The following is a 19,340-nucleotide window of genomic DNA, read 5'->3' as shown; positions in this document are numbered from 1 at the left end:
TCAAGTTGCCAGTTTAGTTGATAGACCTCGCTAAAACTAATGCGGTCTAAACCAACAGTAATTAGTAGCATCTGTTAGCATGGTGCAATGCAATTCAGCAGCACCCAAAGATATTCAAATAGATAATTCAAAGACATTCAAATAGGAAGGATTTGTCCTAGGATTGTTTCATTGGAGCACATTAATTTCAGATAATCATATCCAATAAACCTGCAACTATGTGTACTGTAATTTCTATATCAATTTACTTTAGCTTCAAAAATGATTTAAATCATGCTTCAAAATTTGAAGTAGATGATTCCTTTATTGATAATATTTATGTTATACAGTATAAGTGCCTGCCAACAAACACAATGTAACCATTTTTCCATAGCAGCCTGTAAGAGCACTTGCCGGGTTAAGACTTAAAGACAACAGTATAACCTTGTGATATTGTCTAGCTTTGGCAGAAATTACCTGATGTACCCCTGATCTGACAACAGAGAAGTACACTTAACATGATGTGAATGTTAAGGACATAACAGCATCTACAAGGCAGCTTGATATTTAAGTTACAGTATGACAAACAAAGTTAAGCACTTAAACAAACATTGCACATTTTAGTTGACTGAAAGGCTGTATCAAAATCATAATCTGAAAAATAAATAACCCACACTCAAGAATGCTGAAGTCAATACATGCCCATATTTGCATATGTTCAGTATTTTTCACCTCAACATGTGGTTGGTGATGTACTGGATTTCATCTTTCCTAATGAATTGTAAGGATATGGATTTTTAACCGTATGAACAATAAAACCTACCATTTATGTAGGATATGTTATGTAGTAAGAGTGATAATGGAACTTTATCAAAAGTAAACAAATTGAGTGTTTTTATGGGTCATTACTATGTGTGAAACACACAGGTGTGGATAAAAGGCTATTTGTACAGTTACTGGGTCAGTAGGCCATGTGAACAAGAAAAAAGATCTTATGGCAACAGACATGCATGGACATCTCCTACATCCTGTACACCTGTACCGGGTGCAGACACCTGTTTAAACTCACACCACTGATAACTGTAGTTGTTCAGAACTCTGCAGTGAGCTGTCCTTTACTCTGAATGATCCTCATGACAGACTGAACCACCTCTGACGTGGTGCCCTGGCCCCCGATATCAGCTGTGTGCAACTGCAAGACAAAAAATTGTAAAAAAAAATTACAGTTTTAGCATTTTGGAATGAGCCTCCTGAGATTTACTGCATTTGCAAAGTTGTTTTGTGTATTTGAGTGTCTTTATGCAGCAATCAGTTTTCTACTGGGAGCAATAAAATATCACGTATCATCTCTCAAAAGAACGAGTTAAAGCCTGCCACCAGCCTGCAGCTATAGATGGCAGATCAGGTTTTTAAATGAACTCAAGGACTGTAATTAATGCCAACGTACACAGTGCAAGATCAGATACCGTACAGTGTAGAACTTTATCAGAGCCTTGAGGCAGTAAAAAGACACAATGCTGCTTTGTGTGAATGCATTGTGATGCCCTCTAGGAAGCATGCCAGACCTGCCACCAGGGGCTCTAATCCTGTGTCTCACTTTGATGGTCTGGTAGCTTTTCAGTAGCATGACAGGTGAGGGGAAGAGCTTATCAGTGACAGAGGACCCACCCTGTTTTCATTCATTGTGGTGAAGATCGCATTCCGGATTGAACTTGCATGATCGTGAAGCCTGGAGAAGTATAGGAGAATTTGTCATTTTATTAGTGATCCACAGTTGCAAAATTATGTTTCAGATGAAAGTGCACGAAGGTATGTAATATTATTTTATCTGGAAAAGCTTACTTAAGGTGGTCCAGCATCATGCAGCCAGCTAGCAGCATAGCAGTGGGGTTTGCAATGTTCTTGTCTGCAATACTTTTTCCTGTGTTCCTCGTGGCCTGAAATTGGGAAAAGAAAGAGGCAAAATTACAATGTATCAAATGGACATGATTAATGCAATTTTCATCCATCAGAATTTAGACAGAACAGTGTTTTAGACGTACGGCTCATTTCCAAACACTCACCGTTTCAAAAACAGCATAGTCACGGCCATAATTGGCTCCAGGAACAAGGCCAGGCCCTCCCACCAGGCCAGCGCACACATTGCTAACCACATTCCCATACAGATTAGGCATCACCATCACATCAAACTGCTGAGGTTTGGACACCAGCTGCAAACACAAACAAACAGTGGAAGGTAAATAATTTAGATCTAACATTTACAAAGTGCTGAAAAAATTTCACTCTTAGTCCTTCGAAATTTGCTATAGTGGGGTGTTTATTTGTATTCCAGCATCAGAGTACAAGTCTGTGAAGGTGAGCCGACCAAGAATATTTGCAGAGTCCACGATTTATAGGGATGGTCAGAGGGTAGGGAGGGGGCCGTATGTAAATACAAGGGTGAATAGTGGTTAATTTGCGTATGGTTGCTAATCAGTAACAGAGGGCAATACAGCAAAAGGTAGTTGAATCAAGAGGTCTGGCAGACAACAAAAGGTAAGAGGGAGGTCTGACAGACAGCAACAAATAACAAAATATAAAAGAGTAGTGGATTACTGTGGGAAATGGAATAAAGGGGTGACACTAGAAGGTATCTGTAGCAAAAGTTGTGTGCTATTTTCTTCATCAAAAGCAATAAAACATCATCAATTCTCACCTGCATGGTGGTGTTGTCCACAATCATGCTGTCAAAGGTGATGTCTGGGTAACCTGAGGCCACTTCTCTGCAACACTGCAGAAACAAGCCATCACCAAGCTTCCTGTGGAAACAGGAAGGCCACACTCAATATTTCTAGTAGACAGAAACTCACTGTATTATGTAAGACAGAAGGCCAAACTGCTATGACAGGATACTCTCGCCTCACAGTAACTTACATGATGTTAGCCTTGTGTACGGCAGTGACTCGGCGGCGACCTTTCTCCCTGGCCAGTCGGAAGGCATACTCAGCAATCCTGAGGGAATTGTTCCTGGTGATGATCTTCAGACTCTCCACTACACCGGGCACATTCTAAAGAAGACAGTGGGGAGAATGACAAGTAAATAATCTCTGTAGTTCAATAGAGTTAAAACAAGCCCCTGTTAATTTGGTACCGATATATCTAGTATACACAGATAACTGTCCAATGCAGTTATCAATTAATTAATTATCAATTATCAATTAATATATTTGGCAAATTAATTGGGTATATCCTCCCAAGACTGAGCCCATTCATTTATGTCCTCTATACTGGACATTTGTTTTTGATCTATATCTTTTGAGTCATTTGAGCTACGCTACTAAAATCTGATGTGTTCAATTGAGGACATCCTGGCCTTTCCAATGATATCTCGTGATTGGGTGGGAAAATAGGAACTTTGTTTTCATACTGGGACACAATCGAGACTGCAGCAAAACTTACCTGCCAGGAAAAGAGAAAAGTTAAGTCAAATATTGTTAAGACGTTGTTTTACTCATGGTAATCATATATTTTCTTGTTTAAGAACACGTCAGGAATTAGAAATTGGCGTCACAGTTCAGTTAAACTTTTGGTCAGGAAAAATAATAGCCCCTTTATGAATGTCAGCTGTAATGGACATGAAAACGATTTAAGCTATTTTCTATGTAAAGTAATTAATGTAATAAATAAATAGTTGTTTAGAATTATGTTTCATTCAACCTCTTAAATTTTACATTATTGTTATTTAATTTAGTTTCTCAAAGTTTAATTACAAAATGGATTGGCAATGTTTTCTTGTCAGCCTATTTTGATTTCGAAGTGTACAGTTGGCATGCTGTAAAATCTAAAATAAAAATATTTTTTGAAAATTCTGAATTTTGAGTTGTAGTTTTAGGTCCAAAAAGGCAGGAAATAACCAAAAAAAGTTACATTTTGAAAGATGCTTTTTTTCCTCGGTTCTCAGGAGGATATATGGCGGTTTATGGATGGTACCCAATTCCCGCTTCAAAAAAGAACAAAAAGTTAAAAAAAAAAAAAAAAAAAACACATTTTTTTTGTAGGCGGGAGCATGAGCATGTATCTCAGCAGATGGTAGGATTGATTGTTTTTCTGTTCTGTCTGACCTCATGCTCCAGACTGCTGTACTCTCCTTCTGTGTTCTCCCTGATGATCATGATATCAATGTTCTGGTGGCGAGTCTGGACACCGGGGAGGGACTGACAGTGCATCACATTGGCGTACAGGTCCAAACTCGTGCTGTTGATGCACACACGGAAGATAGGGGAAGAAAAACAAAATGGGTCACATAGACACAAAGGACCAATTTATGGAAGAAATCTGGCATTTGAGAAAAGAGGACATTTAGCAAGGGAACTGAATATTTCATATACACTCACCGCAAGAGATTATTTCTGGATTTGACAGATGGCGGCATGGTATGTTTGGTTTCTATGTTACCTATCAGGAGAGTTGAGCAATTTCACAGTTAAATCATGAGATCATGATCTTAATATAAACCACATGCGACTCACAGATGTGTCCTGCTTTTTATATTTTCACGCTCTGTTTGTGACGCACACAAAAAAAGTGGCTGCTCACCTTTGAGGGCAACTCCATTACGGCGGATAGCAGTGATGGCATTATTGATATCTTCCTCCGTCTCCAAAGCAGAGTTGACATGAACCACCTCAAAGTCCACTGGCACACAGCTGAACCTATAGCATGATCACAAACCGCACGCTTTAAGGCCATTATCACCTGTGTGTAGCCGACAGTTTTTAACCAGATTTACTTCAAGTCCAACCAACCTGAAAACCTCCCTGACGTGATTGAGAAGCTCTGGACCGATTCCATCTCCAGGTATGAGGGTCACAGTGTGTCTGCCTCCATACTTTGCAGGAGGGGGCTGTAACATTGGCATTTAACACCTTATTAACTCTACTAACTGAACACGAAAAACAACACTAGTGATTTTGCAACAACCGGAATCCAGTTACTTACGTATTTGCCTAACTGTGGCTACGCTACCACAACTTTTAGAATGATTTCTGAACTACCGCTTTAGGAATTAAATATCTGGATGATATGAAAATCACCCTGTGAAGTCATGACATTTTCTAGAGCCGTCTATCACAGTAGACATTAAGTTGCTTGCATGTATTTTGTTATGTACATTCTTACACAGTAATGCAGTTGCAACTGGAGATCTTGTGCCACATACTCAGATACCCGCACACCGTTGTTTGTATGTAAACAGTTAGGGAATTACTACTTAATGACAAAAAATGATGTGGGGAAAAGTTCATTTAGGTGGACTGACCATGTCAAGCAATTTTAAAATATATTAAAGTTGTCATACAGTGGCTGAATGAAAAGAGAACACTGGTAAGAAAGGTAATGAATTTTGACAATGCACACAATATAATTAATGTGCTAAAAAAAAATACAATGCAAAGTCACCAGTAAAAGTCCAAAGCAACACAGAAATAAGCGCCCGAGGGTAAGGTTAGGCCGTTAAAAGTGTCATTTAGGTTTGAGTGTTATATTAATAGAGTTGTAATATCATTTACAATGTTTAATATTGTAAATCAAGAACCAGTTTGGTAATTGTGCAACAGTTGCAAATTCCTGCAGAAATTACTGAAACGACAATGTGATACACAGGAGTGGCCTTCTGTTTCTCATACTTTTTAAAAAAAAAAAAACCTGCATCACAACCATAGTTAGCAAAATATTCTTTCTTGTATGTGAAGTGATGCATTGCAATCCAGCAAACCGTGTCAAAAGTCAGCTACTTACTATGTTTTCTCCCTGTTGATGAAGATGGACAGCAAGGAAAGCAGAAGGACAAGAGTCAGTTTGACAGTTGCATAGAAGGACATGTTAAATCCAAACAGTGGTAAAACCCAGAGCCTCTTTTAGTGCAAGAGAGTGGAAACACAGATATACAGCACTCCCATCTGGCAATGAAAAAGACACACAGAGAGCCCAATCCAAAGCCATACAGCTTGGAAATAAAGAGCTTAATGAGCAGCAGTGACTTTATGTCACAAAGTTACACTATAATGGCAATATACTCATTCTGTATGAAAAGTGACAAAGTGACAAAATCAAATGCACTCATTCTGACACTGAGTCTGATTCACTCACAGCTCGCTGCGTCTTATTCCTGTGGCTGGTCAGAGTTGTTCCAAATACCTGAAAAACAGCGCAAATACAGATGGTTTAGAGCCAGTTAGCACCCATTGGATGTAAACATCTTAGCAAAAAAACTTCAACGCAACCCGCTCGTAGATGTGGAGGAAGCCTGTTAGCTCGCAAATTCAACTGACTGATGTTAACCGTTTGACCTTGTGATGAGATAAAACAACGAATTTCATTTAATTTGGAGTCACACGGCAACATACACAGCCGATATAGCGATGGCAACATGTCTCGTCTTACTTTAACCGTATTTCCGAGGCGTCCACCCCAGAAAGGATTTATGATTTTGGACACGGACAGAACAGCGCTGTGAGCAGCCATCTTGAGCGTGAGGCAGGACTCGCGTGCACGAGCAGGAAGTGCCGTGCCCGCGCAACAATTTTTTATTTATTTTTTTGCTCTGTACAGATTTATGTATTTATTTTATACTTTCCTTTGGGCTTTTGTGACAGTTTAAACCTTAGTATGTAATTAATTATATTAAAATTATGCAAAAATATAGATTTCTTATTCAGCTCCCATGATGAATGTTAAACAACTATATTCTGCTTTTTTTGTTTTACATTTATTTTATGTAATTTCTCTCACGAGATGATGCAATGCCATTGCCTAGTTAAAAAATGCAGAAACACAATCTTCTTTGTTATTACTGCTACAGTAAAACTCTGTTATTCTATTATAATTGCATAAACACAGCTTCACTGAGTAAACAGTTTAGTGACTTGTAAGCTACTGAATACATATAGTTAGGTTGACCATATTATGATTACCAAAAATCAGGACACTCAGCCTGGCATTGAGATACTCAAATGACACTTGAAGTTTACTCAAAGATGCATTTTCTTCACTTAATTAAAAACAACCAGGATGGCCAGGACAGGACATGAAAACAGGGCATGTCCTGGGAAAACAGGACATTTGGTCATCCTACATATAGTAATATAAGTTGTCTGCATGAATTACATCTTTATTTACAGATTTGTTTTTCACTTTTTCATTACATCACTGTACATAACAGCATAGTATCAACTGACACTAGTTAAATGGTCTCCATAGTAAGATGTTAAGTACTTTATACTGTGTGTTGAGGTTGGTGTAGAGGTTTAGAGGTGTATATTTTATATGTTAAAAGCCACCAAATGCATTTTGCCCTTCATTTCTTTCTTCCTTTTAATTTACCTGTTATGTACTTATACCAATTATGCCAGTGTCTCTCCTGTGTCATCTTGTGGCCCAACAAGATGACACAGAAGACCCACAAATTACAGTTACAATTTCATTTAGCAGTTAGCAAGCTGCCCCGAACTGCCAGCAAAGTGCAAAAGGCCGTCACACAGTGGCTCCAAAATGTCACAAACCTCCACTGAAATGCCACAAACTACCACTGAGGTGCCACTTGTTGCCACAGACTACCGCAAAGGTGCCACAAACTGCCACGAAGGTGTGACAGACCGTCACACACTAGCTCTGAGTTGCCACACGCTGGCACTGAGATGTCACAAACCTCTACTGAAACACCACAAACTGCCACTGAGGTGGCACGTATTGCCACAAACTGTCAGTAAGGTGTCACAGGTTGCCACAGACTACCACTAAGGTGCAACAGCCCATCACACACTGACACTGAAATGTCACAAACCTCCACTGAAATGCCACAAACTACCACTGACGTGTTACAAGTTGCCACAGACTACCACGAAGGTGCCACAAACTGCCACTGAGGTGCCACAAACTGCCAGTAAGGTGTCACAAATTGCCACAGACTACCACTAAGGTGCCACTTGATGCCACAGACTGCTGCCAATGTGCCACAACCAGCCACTAAGGTGCAACAGGCCATCACACACTGGCTCTGAGATGTCACAAACTGCTACTGAAGCAAGGTATAGCTTGCTGCCACAAACTACCACTAAGGTGCAACAAGCGGGCACAAAGTTAGTGCCACAAACTGCCCCTGAAGCTCCACTTCCTGTCAGCGCCACTAGGAGGATCCTGGCTCCTCTCTCGCTTGAACTTGGTCACGTGGTTCTCTCTGCGCAGACTCCGTGCTCACTGGTTTGGGCTGGAAATATATTTCCGGAAGACAAATGACATAAACCTAACATAATTTTTTCCATGCTTGTCGAAAGCTCCGTAATAAAAGTTCGACTGAGTATACTGACTTCAGCCTGCCTAATTACCGAAAGCTTGTTTTTATTAGCAGCGCTTCAATGAGGAAACAGCGACATAAATAGTAAAAGTCCGGGGTGACAAGAGCAACAGCTCCTCATTACCGACCGCTTCATCACAGCAAAGGCGACGAGACGAGGCAATACTCGCCTTAAACGTGGACCAAGTAGGTAAGACGTGACATTTCTTATGTTTAAATGCAGATATATGCGAATAATAATAATGCTGTTCTGGACTTATTCTTCATTGCTTTGTCTTTGCGGTGACTCTGGTTCATGTCATAAGCTTAAAACGTCATCTCTGCAGTGCCATCTTGCTTGGCCACTGTAAAAAAAAAACAAAAAACCAGAAGGTAAAGTTTCTGGTGAAAATGTCACATAAGCTGTTTTGACCTCTAATTAATTGGATGGCAATGTTTTAATGGTGTTACTCACAATTATGCTTACACATTTCCCTCAAGTGTTTTAAAGTTATCTTTCTGCAAAATAGTGTCTTAATTGAAAACCTGAAACAAACACTCTTGTATTGCCCTTTTTTCTTTGCTTGTCCTTTCTGTTTTATATTTACTTCTATCAAAATAACTGGAAAATTGGATAAAGTTATTGACAAAAATAAAGACGCTCTGTAAATATGTAACTTGGCTGAAATCCACAGCATCCTGACATAGCTGCATTTTTCCCCCTGTACAGGTCTGCCAGGTGGTGAATCATGAGGTTAACAGGTATGTGGGAATTGTTTCTGTCAGTAGGAACTTGTTGGTCTTGTGAGTTTTTCCTGACCTGCTGGTTTCCCCTGACAGGCCCGCTGCGAGCCGTGGCTGTTTTGCTTTTGGTGGGACTCACATGGCTGCTGGCGAGCGCCTTATTCGGAGGAGAAAGTGCCTCAGTGCGAAATTTCTTTAGCGGTAAGACAGGTAGTGCTGCTGCAATTACTGAATTAGTTTAATGACAGTTTGAGTGAAAGTTTATGGTTCTAGTTAGTCACATGTTAGACTGTGGAGGTATTGTGATTATATATATTTTTTTGTGTGTTGTTAATCGTGCAACACAAGCACTTGGAGAGCAATCACCATGGGCACTGAAAAATCACCATTTTCAACCATTTTTGACATTTTAGAAACTAGACACAGACTAATTGATAGGAGATATTTGTAGCTAGGCACCCCACATGCAAGTGATAAGATTTCCTTTATTAATTCATACAATACATAAACAAAGGATAGTGGAATATACACAATTACACAGATGTTAGTAGTAAAATAGAAATAACAGAATGCAAAGTACAAAATGCAGAGTTTGTAAAAATATTTGTGTAAAGTGTCTTAAGTGTGTTATAAGTAAGTGGGAGTTTGAACTTATTGCATGTTTAATGGATGTCTGTGAATGAAATCAGCAGATAAGGTTTCTCTAATATGAAACCTCTTTATTTTTTCAGGTACAAGTGAGGAACCAACACCTGGTAAGTAGCAGGAAATCATACAACAAGTTTATGATTGATTATGTTGTATCTTTATCATCCTCCTTATCACCCCTTACTAATGTATCATGTTCTTTAGAACCTCGGCCTCGAAAGTATAAATGTGGACTTTCAGCCCCTTGTCCCTCAAAGCATTTGGCTTTCCGCCTGGTGTCCGGTGCTGCCAATGTCATCGGCCCCAAAATCTGTTTGGAGGATAAGATGTGAGATACAATGCTTACCATTTCCTGTCGTTTTGTCTCTGGTCCTTGTCTCCCCTGCTTTTTGTTTGTTTGTTTGTTTGTTTGTTTGCTTTCTGTTTCACACTCTGTTCTGTTTTTTTTTCCTCTGTGCTTTCATAACCAGGCCTCCAAGTCTGTCTTGGGAGTTGAATGCAAGTATTGTTTCAGTCTGTTGGCCCCTCATCTCTTTGGTTTTGTCTGTAGTCTTTGACCCTTTTGTACGTGTTGTGTTAAATGTCAGGTGATGCGAACAAGTGTGTAAATTATTGTGTGTGTCTGAAGCTTGTGATTTTGTCTACCAGGTTGTTGAGCAGTGTGAAGAACAATGTTGGCAGGGGACTTAACATAGCTTTAGTAAATGGTAAGAGTGTCATCCTTTAACTATTGACAGACTGTGTTTTATTACATTTTAAACTTTCAATTGTGGTATTTTAACATCTAACGGATGTTTCCTCGCTCCAGGGGTGACAGGCGAGCTCTTGGAGACAAAAATCTTTGATATGTGGGCAGGAGGTAATGAGAACCAGACATTAATGTTTAGTATTAATTTCACATCTGTTGGTAGATATAGCTTGGCAGTAATAACCCATCAACCACAAGTCGTAGCTCATTTGATGTACGTTTTCAGATGTTTCGGACCTGCTGAAGTTTCTACGGCCGCTTCATGAGGGTACCCTAGTGTTCGTGGCCTCTTTTGATGATGCAGCTACAAAGTAAGAATCCACCATTTGTTCCATTTTGGCAATCCTCACTTTTTATTTGCATACAAAGCAGTTTTAACAGACAGATTGCCAGCTAAACCTAATAATATTTTATGTTGTTATTGTGTCACAAATATTTTGTTGAATACAGTACATGTGTTTTAAGTAGCTAAACAGCAGCAGAGCCAATATGCAGCCAACATTGTAAACTCAACTTGTATAACAGTCAGTCAATGAGTAGATTACATTAGATTCAACTTTATTGCCATTGCAGAGAACAAGCGCTAAGACAACAAAGTGCAGTTGCAGGCTGTTTAAACTTACTTTTTAAAATCTTTTTAATGTAACCTTCTGTCATTCAACAAGTAGGCTACACTGTTGTTTCCCTAACTTGGAAAAATGCATTCTAGGCCAGATTCTAAAGATTAATTTCCTGCTTAGAGATACACTGATCGACTTGTATTATTGTTTGGACGGCAGAATGAACGATGAGTCTCGACGACTGTTTGAGGAGCTCGGGAGCACAGCAGTGAAGGAACTGGCCTTCAGAGACAGCTGGGTGTTCGTTGGAGCCAAGGGTATTGAAAATAAGAGCCCCTTTGAGCAGGTATGTCACTAATACTAATAATGCTGAAAAGAGGGTGAGGTGATAGTCTCTGGTAGAACATATCCTGCTCGTGTAGTTGTATTAAGTATAATGCAAAATGACTCACCAAAAAATATGAATCAGATTTGTTATTTTCAGTGGCATTATGAAACACTTTTAGTTATTTTCTATCTATCTCCACAGCACTGTAGAATGGTTTGCTGCACCTCATATTCATACTGCCATAGGGGAAAAATGCTCTGGTTTGGTTGAATTTCATTAAACCTATCACTGTCTACCTGTCTCAGCCCAGGATGTGGCAATGATGCCCTGCAAAAATAGTGACAGGGGAATTGTTTTGGTGGAACTTTAGCATACAGGGGGATGAGCATTGTTGGTAAAATGAATAATTTGCAGACAAAAAACAAACAGTGCTGTCTTATTGCGAGATCCAAATCTTCTGCAACACTGTGGTAGCTGTCATTGGTTCCAAACTTGAATTGAATTTGGAAACAGTCACACTCAGATAGTGTGAAACTGAGGCTCACATCTGGTTTGTCAGTCTAACTTTGCAAAGGTTATACACTGAATGGCTCAACGGCAAGTTGCTGTACAAACATTTGTACTAACAGATGAAAGCTGACAAGCAAACAGCACAAACATGAACCATCATTCTCTGTATCATACAATAATAATGAAAGTCACCCTTTGGGGATGATTTGGATCCCAAAGTGGCAAAACCTTTTAAACATAATTCTCTCGAATAAAATCCATGCCGTAGTTCCAGACAGAGAAAAACCCATTTGTGTCTCTTTGGCAAACGTGTGAGCCTTTCAAATGGAAGGAGTTGTAGAATAATATTAAGCAAATTTGAAACAGATGGTTTGGTACCCTGCACCAACCACACCATGTCAGGGATTAAGCTCATTGGGAAAGCAAATTAGGCATGATGTTTGATTAGCCACATTAAATGCACACAGGTGTCAGCATGCTGCTTGTACTTTACACATATACCAGAACAGTCACGGTCATGTTTTTAACACTACCTCATGTACCGTGAATGTTGCTTAAAATAATGTTAAAAGTCCCTGGTAACTGTAGTTGTTTTAATTGTCACCTGTTTTTGTATGTTTTTTTCAATTGTATTGCTCAATGTTTGGAACCACAAATCCTACATTTACTACTGACAGTTTGAGTTTCTAAGTCTATTTTTTCACATAGACTTAGACATGATTTTATGCAAATCTTTAAATCCCTGCTTGTTATGGTGTTAGGTATCATTTGTATGTGATGCAAATTCCAGGGAGTGTGTTTATTTGGATAACAGCTATCCAGAAAATTGGAAGTAATTGCAGTTTAACGTGTTTAAGCAGAGTAATTCAGCTTAACCAGACATTCCAGTGGGTCAGAGATATGGATCTCCCAATATTTAAAGCCATTGTAGTAAGAATTAAGCTGTTATTTCGGTCCTCACTATCTCCTAGTTGTACAACAATAGATTTCCTCACACTGATTGCATAGCCAGAGAAAAGATGAGCACAGCTGGAATTAATTGCATATGAATAACAGTATGCTATCTGCATATATATAAAAATAAAAATGCTTCATTTTCCAACTGTTAATGCCATTAATTTGTCTGTGTATTTCAATAGGCACAGCCAAAGGTTAAATGTTTGTAAAAAAACAAGATGTTGGTCAGTGGACAGCGTCGACTGGTGCCACCTCTAAGTGGACCAATAAACCAGGATAATACAATTTGCTTGGCTGTAGCTGTTGTTCATGGAGAGAGAGGCCATCATAGAATCTGGATCATCACATAAAGCTTGGAAAAGCTTCTGGTGTGCACTCTGTATATGATTAGCCATGAGAACCAGTCGGCTTTGTTGACAATAAATGCTCTTTTCTTGTGGTTGTTCCCATTAGCGTATGAAGAACAGTAAGAGCAGCAACAAGTATGAAGGCTGGCCCGAGTCTCTGGAGATGGATGGCTGTATTCCCCTGCGGCCGCCACTGGAAGCCTAATTCTGCCCGGTACTCTCTCACATGCATAACACCTGGAGCTACAGCAGGGAGACAGAATGACTGTTAGAAAGCCAAGGAGCTGCTAAATGACTGAAACCATTTAAGATATGGGCTGTAAAAAAACTTATTTTCCTTCTCACGGCAGAGGCATGAAGGAATGCAAAGATTGTCTTGACTTGATATGTTTAAAGTTGCTGGAGTTTGTAGTAAAGGACTTGTGAATTAAGCTTTGTGAGCCATGTTTGAGATGGAATGATGTTTTAGAAATAAGAAAAAACTGTCAAGTCCGGAGAAACTTGAAAGTACTAATGCTTGGTGACCAAAGTGTAATAGTGACTAGTGAATGAACACAGCTGGAGTAGGTCTTCCACAGCCATTATAGGAAATGGACATGTTTCCTCTCTTCCAGACTGCCTGTAGAGTGTCAATATTTTGTGCTTGAGCAACAGGAATATTTCAGTGCTGTGTTCTTGGAAGCAGGAAAAAGTCGCTAACCGGTTTCACATTACGGCACTGGGAAATCTAATCCATGCCAGCATAAGAGAAACTTTTAAGCTACTCTACTAGTTAGTCCGAAGCACCGTGTCTGTGAACAGGTTTTATATTTGAATACTTTAATATATTTTCATTCTGTAATGTATGTTTGAGTGATATTGTTATTCCTAGTGTTCGCTGCCATTGTTTCCTTGATGCACAGCAGTCGTTGCTTTCCACGTTTACAGACTTCTTGAGACAAAACTGCGCTTTGTCATTATCTTTTTAAAAAAAAATATTTATTTTTAATACTTTAACAGAAAACACAAAGGATTATTTGCGTGACTTTATTGAAACACCACCAACAGTTTAAATGTCGTCTCAGGCCTGCGAGCTTCTCTCCTCTGAGTGCTTTGTTTTAAAGCTTCAACCTACATGTGTGGTTATGTTTCTTTAATTTTTTACGTTGAATGTATTCACTTGGAATCTTGCAGGCCTTATATGTAGGAAATGTAAAGAATCATGAAAATATTACTTTTTTCTGTATGGTTAGAGGTTCATTTTTTTTAGCTGCTTTTGTCTAGATTTGTTTGTGTTACACAAGTGTCAAGATTTTTTTCTACGAAACATTGAAGTCTGTGTTTGTATTGTGACAATACTGATGAATAAAACGAATGTCTAAATATCTGTGTGGGTGTTTTTGTTTTTGCTTGGATCATGAACGATCTTGGTATACCTGAAGAAATTCACCAGAGGGCGACAAAAGCCCAAGTCTCACCGGGGTTACTCAGTTCATCCTCCTCAAGGCATTTTCTTCACTGGACATATGCTCAGGTTGGGATTAAATCTGGGGGCCGAATGTAGAGAATTTCTGATTTGACACTGAATTAAATGATAACATGTAACAGAGATACTTAATGAATCAACAGACTAACGTAATTAAAATGCGATTTATTTCATCGTTACATTGAAATGTGTCATGGTGCCTTCAAATGCTGTCAGACAAATCGTAAAATTGAGTTTCAAGCATGTGATGTTAAAACGCAGACAGTGAACATGAGCACACTGTAAATAAATCAGATAAAGTAATGATGTAGTTTATGGTTAAGATTATTACTGTCACTATCAAGGCCTACTTTCACATTTAATCTAATATTATTTTTAAAAAGGCTATCTTTAAAAATGCAATGTCAATTAAAATGCTACAGAAGCAAATGTTGAATTCAGCATCGGTTAATCGGAGGTGGTAAATAGATACTGTATTAACATTGGCAGAAATTTGCTTTTATTGTCTCCACACCTCACAAGAAAAACAAATCAAAAAATAAAATTTGGCAGACAGTACAGTTGTATGCACGTACACATGCTTATAGAAATACACTAGTAGTGGAAAGTAACCAAGTACGTTTACTCTAGGATTACACTTAAATAATCTTTTAAAATACCTGTACTATGTGATGTTTTGCACCTCCACTAAGACCTTTTTTTTGGGGGGGGGGGGGGGGGGGGTATTGTATGACTCCATTTTCAGCTTTCTTTTTTTCCTCAAGATCTTAGACACAAAAACTAAAAACCTTTAACGGCTGCTGCCCCGACGGCGAAGTTTACGAGGAGACGGTGAAGGCAGCATTAAAGTCACATAACGAGCAGCGGACACAAACATGTAGTGCGTCGCCCCCTAGCGGCGGAGTGATCTGCTGTTGTTCGTCCTGGATCATGATGATGATGATGCGCCCCGCGGCAAGTGAGAACGGCCAGGCAGCGCGCGCGCTCGGCTCACACGAGAACCTGCAGAAGGCCGTTGGAGTCGAACGTTGTAAATTATGTACATAAGTTACCGCCGTTAACCGGAGACACATGAATGGCCGGTCGCACAACTCGGAGCCGACAAACCGAAGCAGCGAGCGGGGAATTGTTTAAACCTACGGAAAGCATCGTCTGAATTGGAACACGTACACCAAGTGCTCTCTCTGCCCGTCTCTGTCACAGACCGAAGCTCGACGGCTCCGGTGGGGATTTTCAAGCCGCGGCGACTCGATAAAATGTAAAGAGAAGAGAGAGGAAAAAAACAAACCTACCCGCGGATTTTTTCTTCTTTTCTAAAGGCTTGTTTTTTAATGTATTTTTTCAGTGGGTGTAAAATAATTTTGTAGGCAGAAAGCCCGGTGTAAATGTCGTGTAAATAACACTAACGTTTGTAAATAGATAATACAGATCAGTGAGTTTTTGCTAGCTAACTGGGCACAGCAGCTCGTTTTTAAATGCATATATCGCTGGACTGAAGAGCTACGATGTTACATTTGGGTGAGTGATGTTTGTTGTTATTTTCAATCACAGTGCACATAGTAATTTTCTGTGGTCCCAGTGAGACGTTGTTGTTATTTTATCCTGTCTGTTTTAGCCACTTCGAAGTCGCTTATTAGGTATTTAGCCTCCACTATGACAAATGATACAATGAACTGTGATGTTTGAAGTCAGGTGCAGACTGTGGCCAAGACTTAGCCCGTCATTTGAACGATATGAAAGGGGCACCGAGGTCCAGGAGGGTTTGGGGGATTTTGATTTGTGTTGTTGCCAGTCGTCTCAGTCGCTGTGCTCCTGCCCTGTATGGTGATTGTAGTACTTTATGTCTTTCTCGGTTTGCATGGCGTTTCTCAAGTCAGCTGAGCTACCAGCTAGCCAATAGCTGTAATTCATGGTGCCTGCACATCCAGCATCACTGTGTTGTATATGGTGTAGCCTGTAAATACCATACATGAACTGCGTTTTGCTTCGGAGTGCTGCATAACCGGTCACATCATGGAGACTTTGCTTTAGGCAATTTCTCCACTAATTAAAAATTATTGTAACAAAATTACATGCCACCAGGCTACTGTCTCTTATCTGTACCAGAAATGCGTCGCTGGCATTTTAATGATTGTATATGGTACCCATAAATTATGCATAAAGCTAAGCATCCCGTCCTCAACTCCTGCACTGATCATTTATTGGTGTATATCAGTGCATCTGATCCCACTGAGAGCAGTAGTGGTGTACTCAAAACATTAGGGAGGATGCTCTCCTCTCTCTCCCAAAAAGGCTGACAGATGCTAAACTACTGAACTCAACACTTTGCTGTTCCCTGAGCACTTCATCATCCAGAAAAGTTCACCATTTGCAAAAGTAAATGGGGCTCAGTGGTTGAGATATGAGCTCCAGCAGTAGTAAGCCACTTCAGTGACATGTAATCCTGATTCATCATTGGCTGATTAAGGAGTCATTTTCTCACCTGGATTATAGGAATCCTTTGGAATTGGATGGTTCTGCTCGCTGAGGGGAATGAAAGAGAACAAAAAAAGGGGGTTAGATAACCCATATTCTCCCTGTCTCCCTCTCAGTGAACAGTACTCTGTGTGTGCTACCTACACTCTACTCTCCCATGCTTGACCTGGATTGGACAAAAGTCCTTGTTGTGTTTTCAGCCTTGCGTTTCCCTAATGGGACGAGAACAATCATTGTGTGTTTGATTCTAGTGGCCAGCATTTTGTATTTTCATTGGATTTCAGAACATCACACAGGGAAACATGCTCAACAAGTCATTGATTAGGATGAGTTGTCAATTTAATGTTAACTGTATTTTCTTTTGCAAACACAGCTTTTAAATTTTTTTCATGGTTATTTTGAAGATTTATTCATTAAAACTTTAACTTTGAATTTAATTTGTAGTGTTTTCTCTTCCCCTGTTATGTATAATGCATTGTGCTTGACCTAAACATTGGAATTGATTGTGACTGTGCCAAACAATTGCAGTTTGAGGCTGACCACCTCTTGTTTTTCAGCGCTGTAGCAACGGAGACAAAGTCTGCCCTTTGAAGGTTTACACCTGCCACTTCCAGCAGTGTATCCTGGTGTAACTGTATGGCTGTGGTCATGCCTGTTAATCATGGCCTCACTGAATAAATGTGGTCTTTGTTTTTATCTGCCAGTGTGGTCAACAGCTGAGCTGCAGGGTTCAGATGTAGACCTGTGATCTTCAGAATAGTTGCTGCTTGACATTGGGCCCATTTGAATTTTGGCCAGACCTTGTGCTGCCTCTGTGCCGTCTCCCCACATCACTCAGCCTCCATCTCCTCTTTAAATCTCTGTGGGACTAATACTGAACTGGAAAGAGACTGGATAGAGTGAAGTGGTACATTAATTGTGCTTGCAAAATTTGGCGTTTAAGTCAGATATAAGTTTGAAGTCAGTTTCAGAAAAGAGTATTCCATTACTCAGTCACCTACAGTATATTCAGCCGAATTTTTTCTTAGTTCTCTCAGTTTCCAGCCAAGTGACTCTGCTGACATCCTGGTACAGTGTAACCTAGCTCTTTCAGTCTAGCAATCAGCAAAGGGATAATGATGATGAAGGATAAGGCCACAATGCGTCCATACCAACTGATCTCATCCTATTATAACTTCATCCCTGAATTACACCTGAGTGCTGAGTGGGGATGCTTACAGTCAAATGCAAGCTTGCAATTTATCTTTTACAAAAGGACAGCAACAGTTGTTTTGATTAGCTATGTATAGCCAATCATATTGCTTCTTCTGTACAACCAAAAGTCCAAAACCAAAACATGTGGTGGTAACTTTCATAAAAGACAAAGAAAAGTACATTTTTACAGTGTGTAAGAAGTTGTAATGAGTTGATATTTGGTAGTTATTGGGAAAAAATTACTGACAAAACCGATCAGTTGTGTTGCCAGATGAATCAGCTAACCAGTTCATCTTTTGATCCCTATTCTTTTTTTAGATTTTAGTGAGAGCGGAGGATATTATTAGGTTTACAGCAAAACACACCCTCAACCTGCCCTCACTCTGCCTTCAGCACCCAGTTTAGCTGTGACACTGGACATGCCAATGGAAACTATTCCTATGCTAATGTAATCACCTCATGTTTTCAGCCTTTTTCAACCACTAAAAGCACACCTCCTCTCCTCTCCTCTCCTCTCCTCTCCTCTCCTCTCCTCTCCTCTCCTCTCCTCTCCTCTCCTCTCCTCTCCTCTCCTCTCCTCTCCTCTCCTCTCCTCTCCTCTCCTCTCCTCTCCTCTCCTCTCCTCTCCTCTCCTCTCCCTCTCCCTCTCCCTCTCCCTCTCCCTCTCCCTCTCTACGCACAACTGTAGCTGCTTTTGTTCGGGCATAAATTTAGCTATAGTCACTGCTTTCATTCACACAAACATTGGCACATATTTTATCAGGCAAAATCCCCCCCCCAGCCCCCTTTTTGTCTGTGCCACCCCTCCATCCCCCTTTATCTCTCTCTTGTTCTCTTTCACACTCACATTTTTCCCACCCCTTCTGCTTGCTGGCCCCCCTCGCTCCATCTCTCCTTCCCTTTCTCTCTGTTTGAAACTCTACAGTCCGCCTGCTCCCACCAACTGCAATCCCTTCCTGTCCCCCTCGCCACTTTTTATTCACTCTTTTCATCCACATGTCCCCCTCAATTGCAAAAACATAGCTGTCTGTGCGCGCTCACACACAGAGTCCCCCTGGCTCGTCCTTTGTCTGGCCG

General features: G+C 40.1%; 3 protein-coding genes across 4 annotated transcripts in view; 2 read left to right on the top strand and 1 right to left on the bottom strand.

Annotated features, from left to right (window-relative positions):
• Positions 1 to 284: 284 nt before the first annotated feature.
• idh3g (isocitrate dehydrogenase (NAD(+)) 3 non-catalytic subunit gamma) lies at positions 285 to 6,518 on the bottom strand. Of its 2 annotated transcripts, XM_023282236.3 has the most exons (13): positions 6,400 to 6,518; positions 6,106 to 6,153; positions 5,755 to 5,766; positions 4,764 to 4,861; positions 4,555 to 4,670; positions 4,353 to 4,413; positions 4,080 to 4,212; positions 2,893 to 3,026; positions 2,675 to 2,777; positions 2,043 to 2,189; positions 1,822 to 1,916; positions 1,648 to 1,708; positions 285 to 1,171 (listed from the first exon to the last, which is right to left on the bottom strand). In XM_023282236.3, the coding sequence occupies exons 1-13, from the start codon at positions 6,478 to 6,480 to the stop codon at positions 1,070 to 1,072; spliced, it is 1,191 nt and encodes a 396-aa protein (XP_023138004.2). In that variant the 5' UTR covers positions 6,481 to 6,518; the 3' UTR covers positions 285 to 1,069. The 2 variants fall into 2 exon arrangements, with proteins under 2 accessions (XP_023138004.2, XP_035809635.2); XM_035953742.2 differs by lacking the exon at positions 5,755 to 5,766.
• A 1,683-nt stretch (positions 6,519 to 8,201) lies between these two features.
• Positions 8,202 to 14,495, top strand: fam3a (FAM3 metabolism regulating signaling molecule A). Its single transcript, XM_023282254.3, has 10 exons — positions 8,202 to 8,498; positions 9,018 to 9,049; positions 9,128 to 9,232; positions 9,763 to 9,786; positions 9,884 to 10,007; positions 10,328 to 10,386; positions 10,488 to 10,538; positions 10,654 to 10,738; positions 11,207 to 11,333; positions 13,236 to 14,495. The coding sequence occupies exons 2-10, from the start codon at positions 9,037 to 9,039 to the stop codon at positions 13,332 to 13,334; spliced, it is 687 nt and encodes a 228-aa protein (XP_023138022.2). The 5' UTR covers positions 8,202 to 8,498; positions 9,018 to 9,036; the 3' UTR covers positions 13,335 to 14,495.
• A 1,035-nt stretch (positions 14,496 to 15,530) lies between these two features.
• Positions 15,531 to 19,340, top strand: part of si:dkey-151g10.3 (serine/threonine-protein kinase WNK2) — a 35,705-nt gene continuing 31,895 nt past the window's right edge. The window contains exon 1 of the mRNA XM_023282229.3: positions 15,531 to 16,112. The gene's annotated coding sequence lies outside the window, so the exon portion shown is untranslated. The remainder of the gene's footprint in view (positions 16,113 to 19,340) is intronic.

Source organism: Amphiprion ocellaris, chromosome 8, assembly GCF_022539595.1.
Source record: "Amphiprion ocellaris isolate individual 3 ecotype Okinawa chromosome 8, ASM2253959v1, whole genome shotgun sequence".
NCBI classification, from domain to species: domain Eukaryota; kingdom Metazoa; phylum Chordata; class Actinopteri; family Pomacentridae; genus Amphiprion; species Amphiprion ocellaris.
The sequence above is the reverse complement of the archived record's forward strand: the minus strand, read 5'-3'. Positions and strand labels throughout refer to the sequence as shown.

Coding starts and splice junctions, on each gene's coding strand:
- idh3g (XM_023282236.3), bottom strand. CDS start 6,480: ATGGCTGCTCACAGCGCTGTTCTGTCCGTGTCCAAAATCATAAATCCT. Junction 4,414..4,554: donor TAATGGAGTTGCCCTCAAAG/GTGAGCAGCCAC, acceptor CTCTCCTGATAG/GTAACATAGAAACCAAACAT. Junction 2,778..2,892: donor GTACACAAGGCTAACATCAT/GTAAGTTACTGT, acceptor CTGTTTCCACAG/GAAGCTTGGTGATGGCTTGT.
- fam3a (XM_023282254.3), top strand. Junction 10,387..10,487: donor TAACATAGCTTTAGTAAATG/GTAAGAGTGTCA, acceptor TCCTCGCTCCAG/GGGTGACAGGCGAGCTCTTG. Junction 11,334..13,235: donor ATAAGAGCCCCTTTGAGCAG/GTATGTCACTAA, acceptor TGTTCCCATTAG/CGTATGAAGAACAGTAAGAG.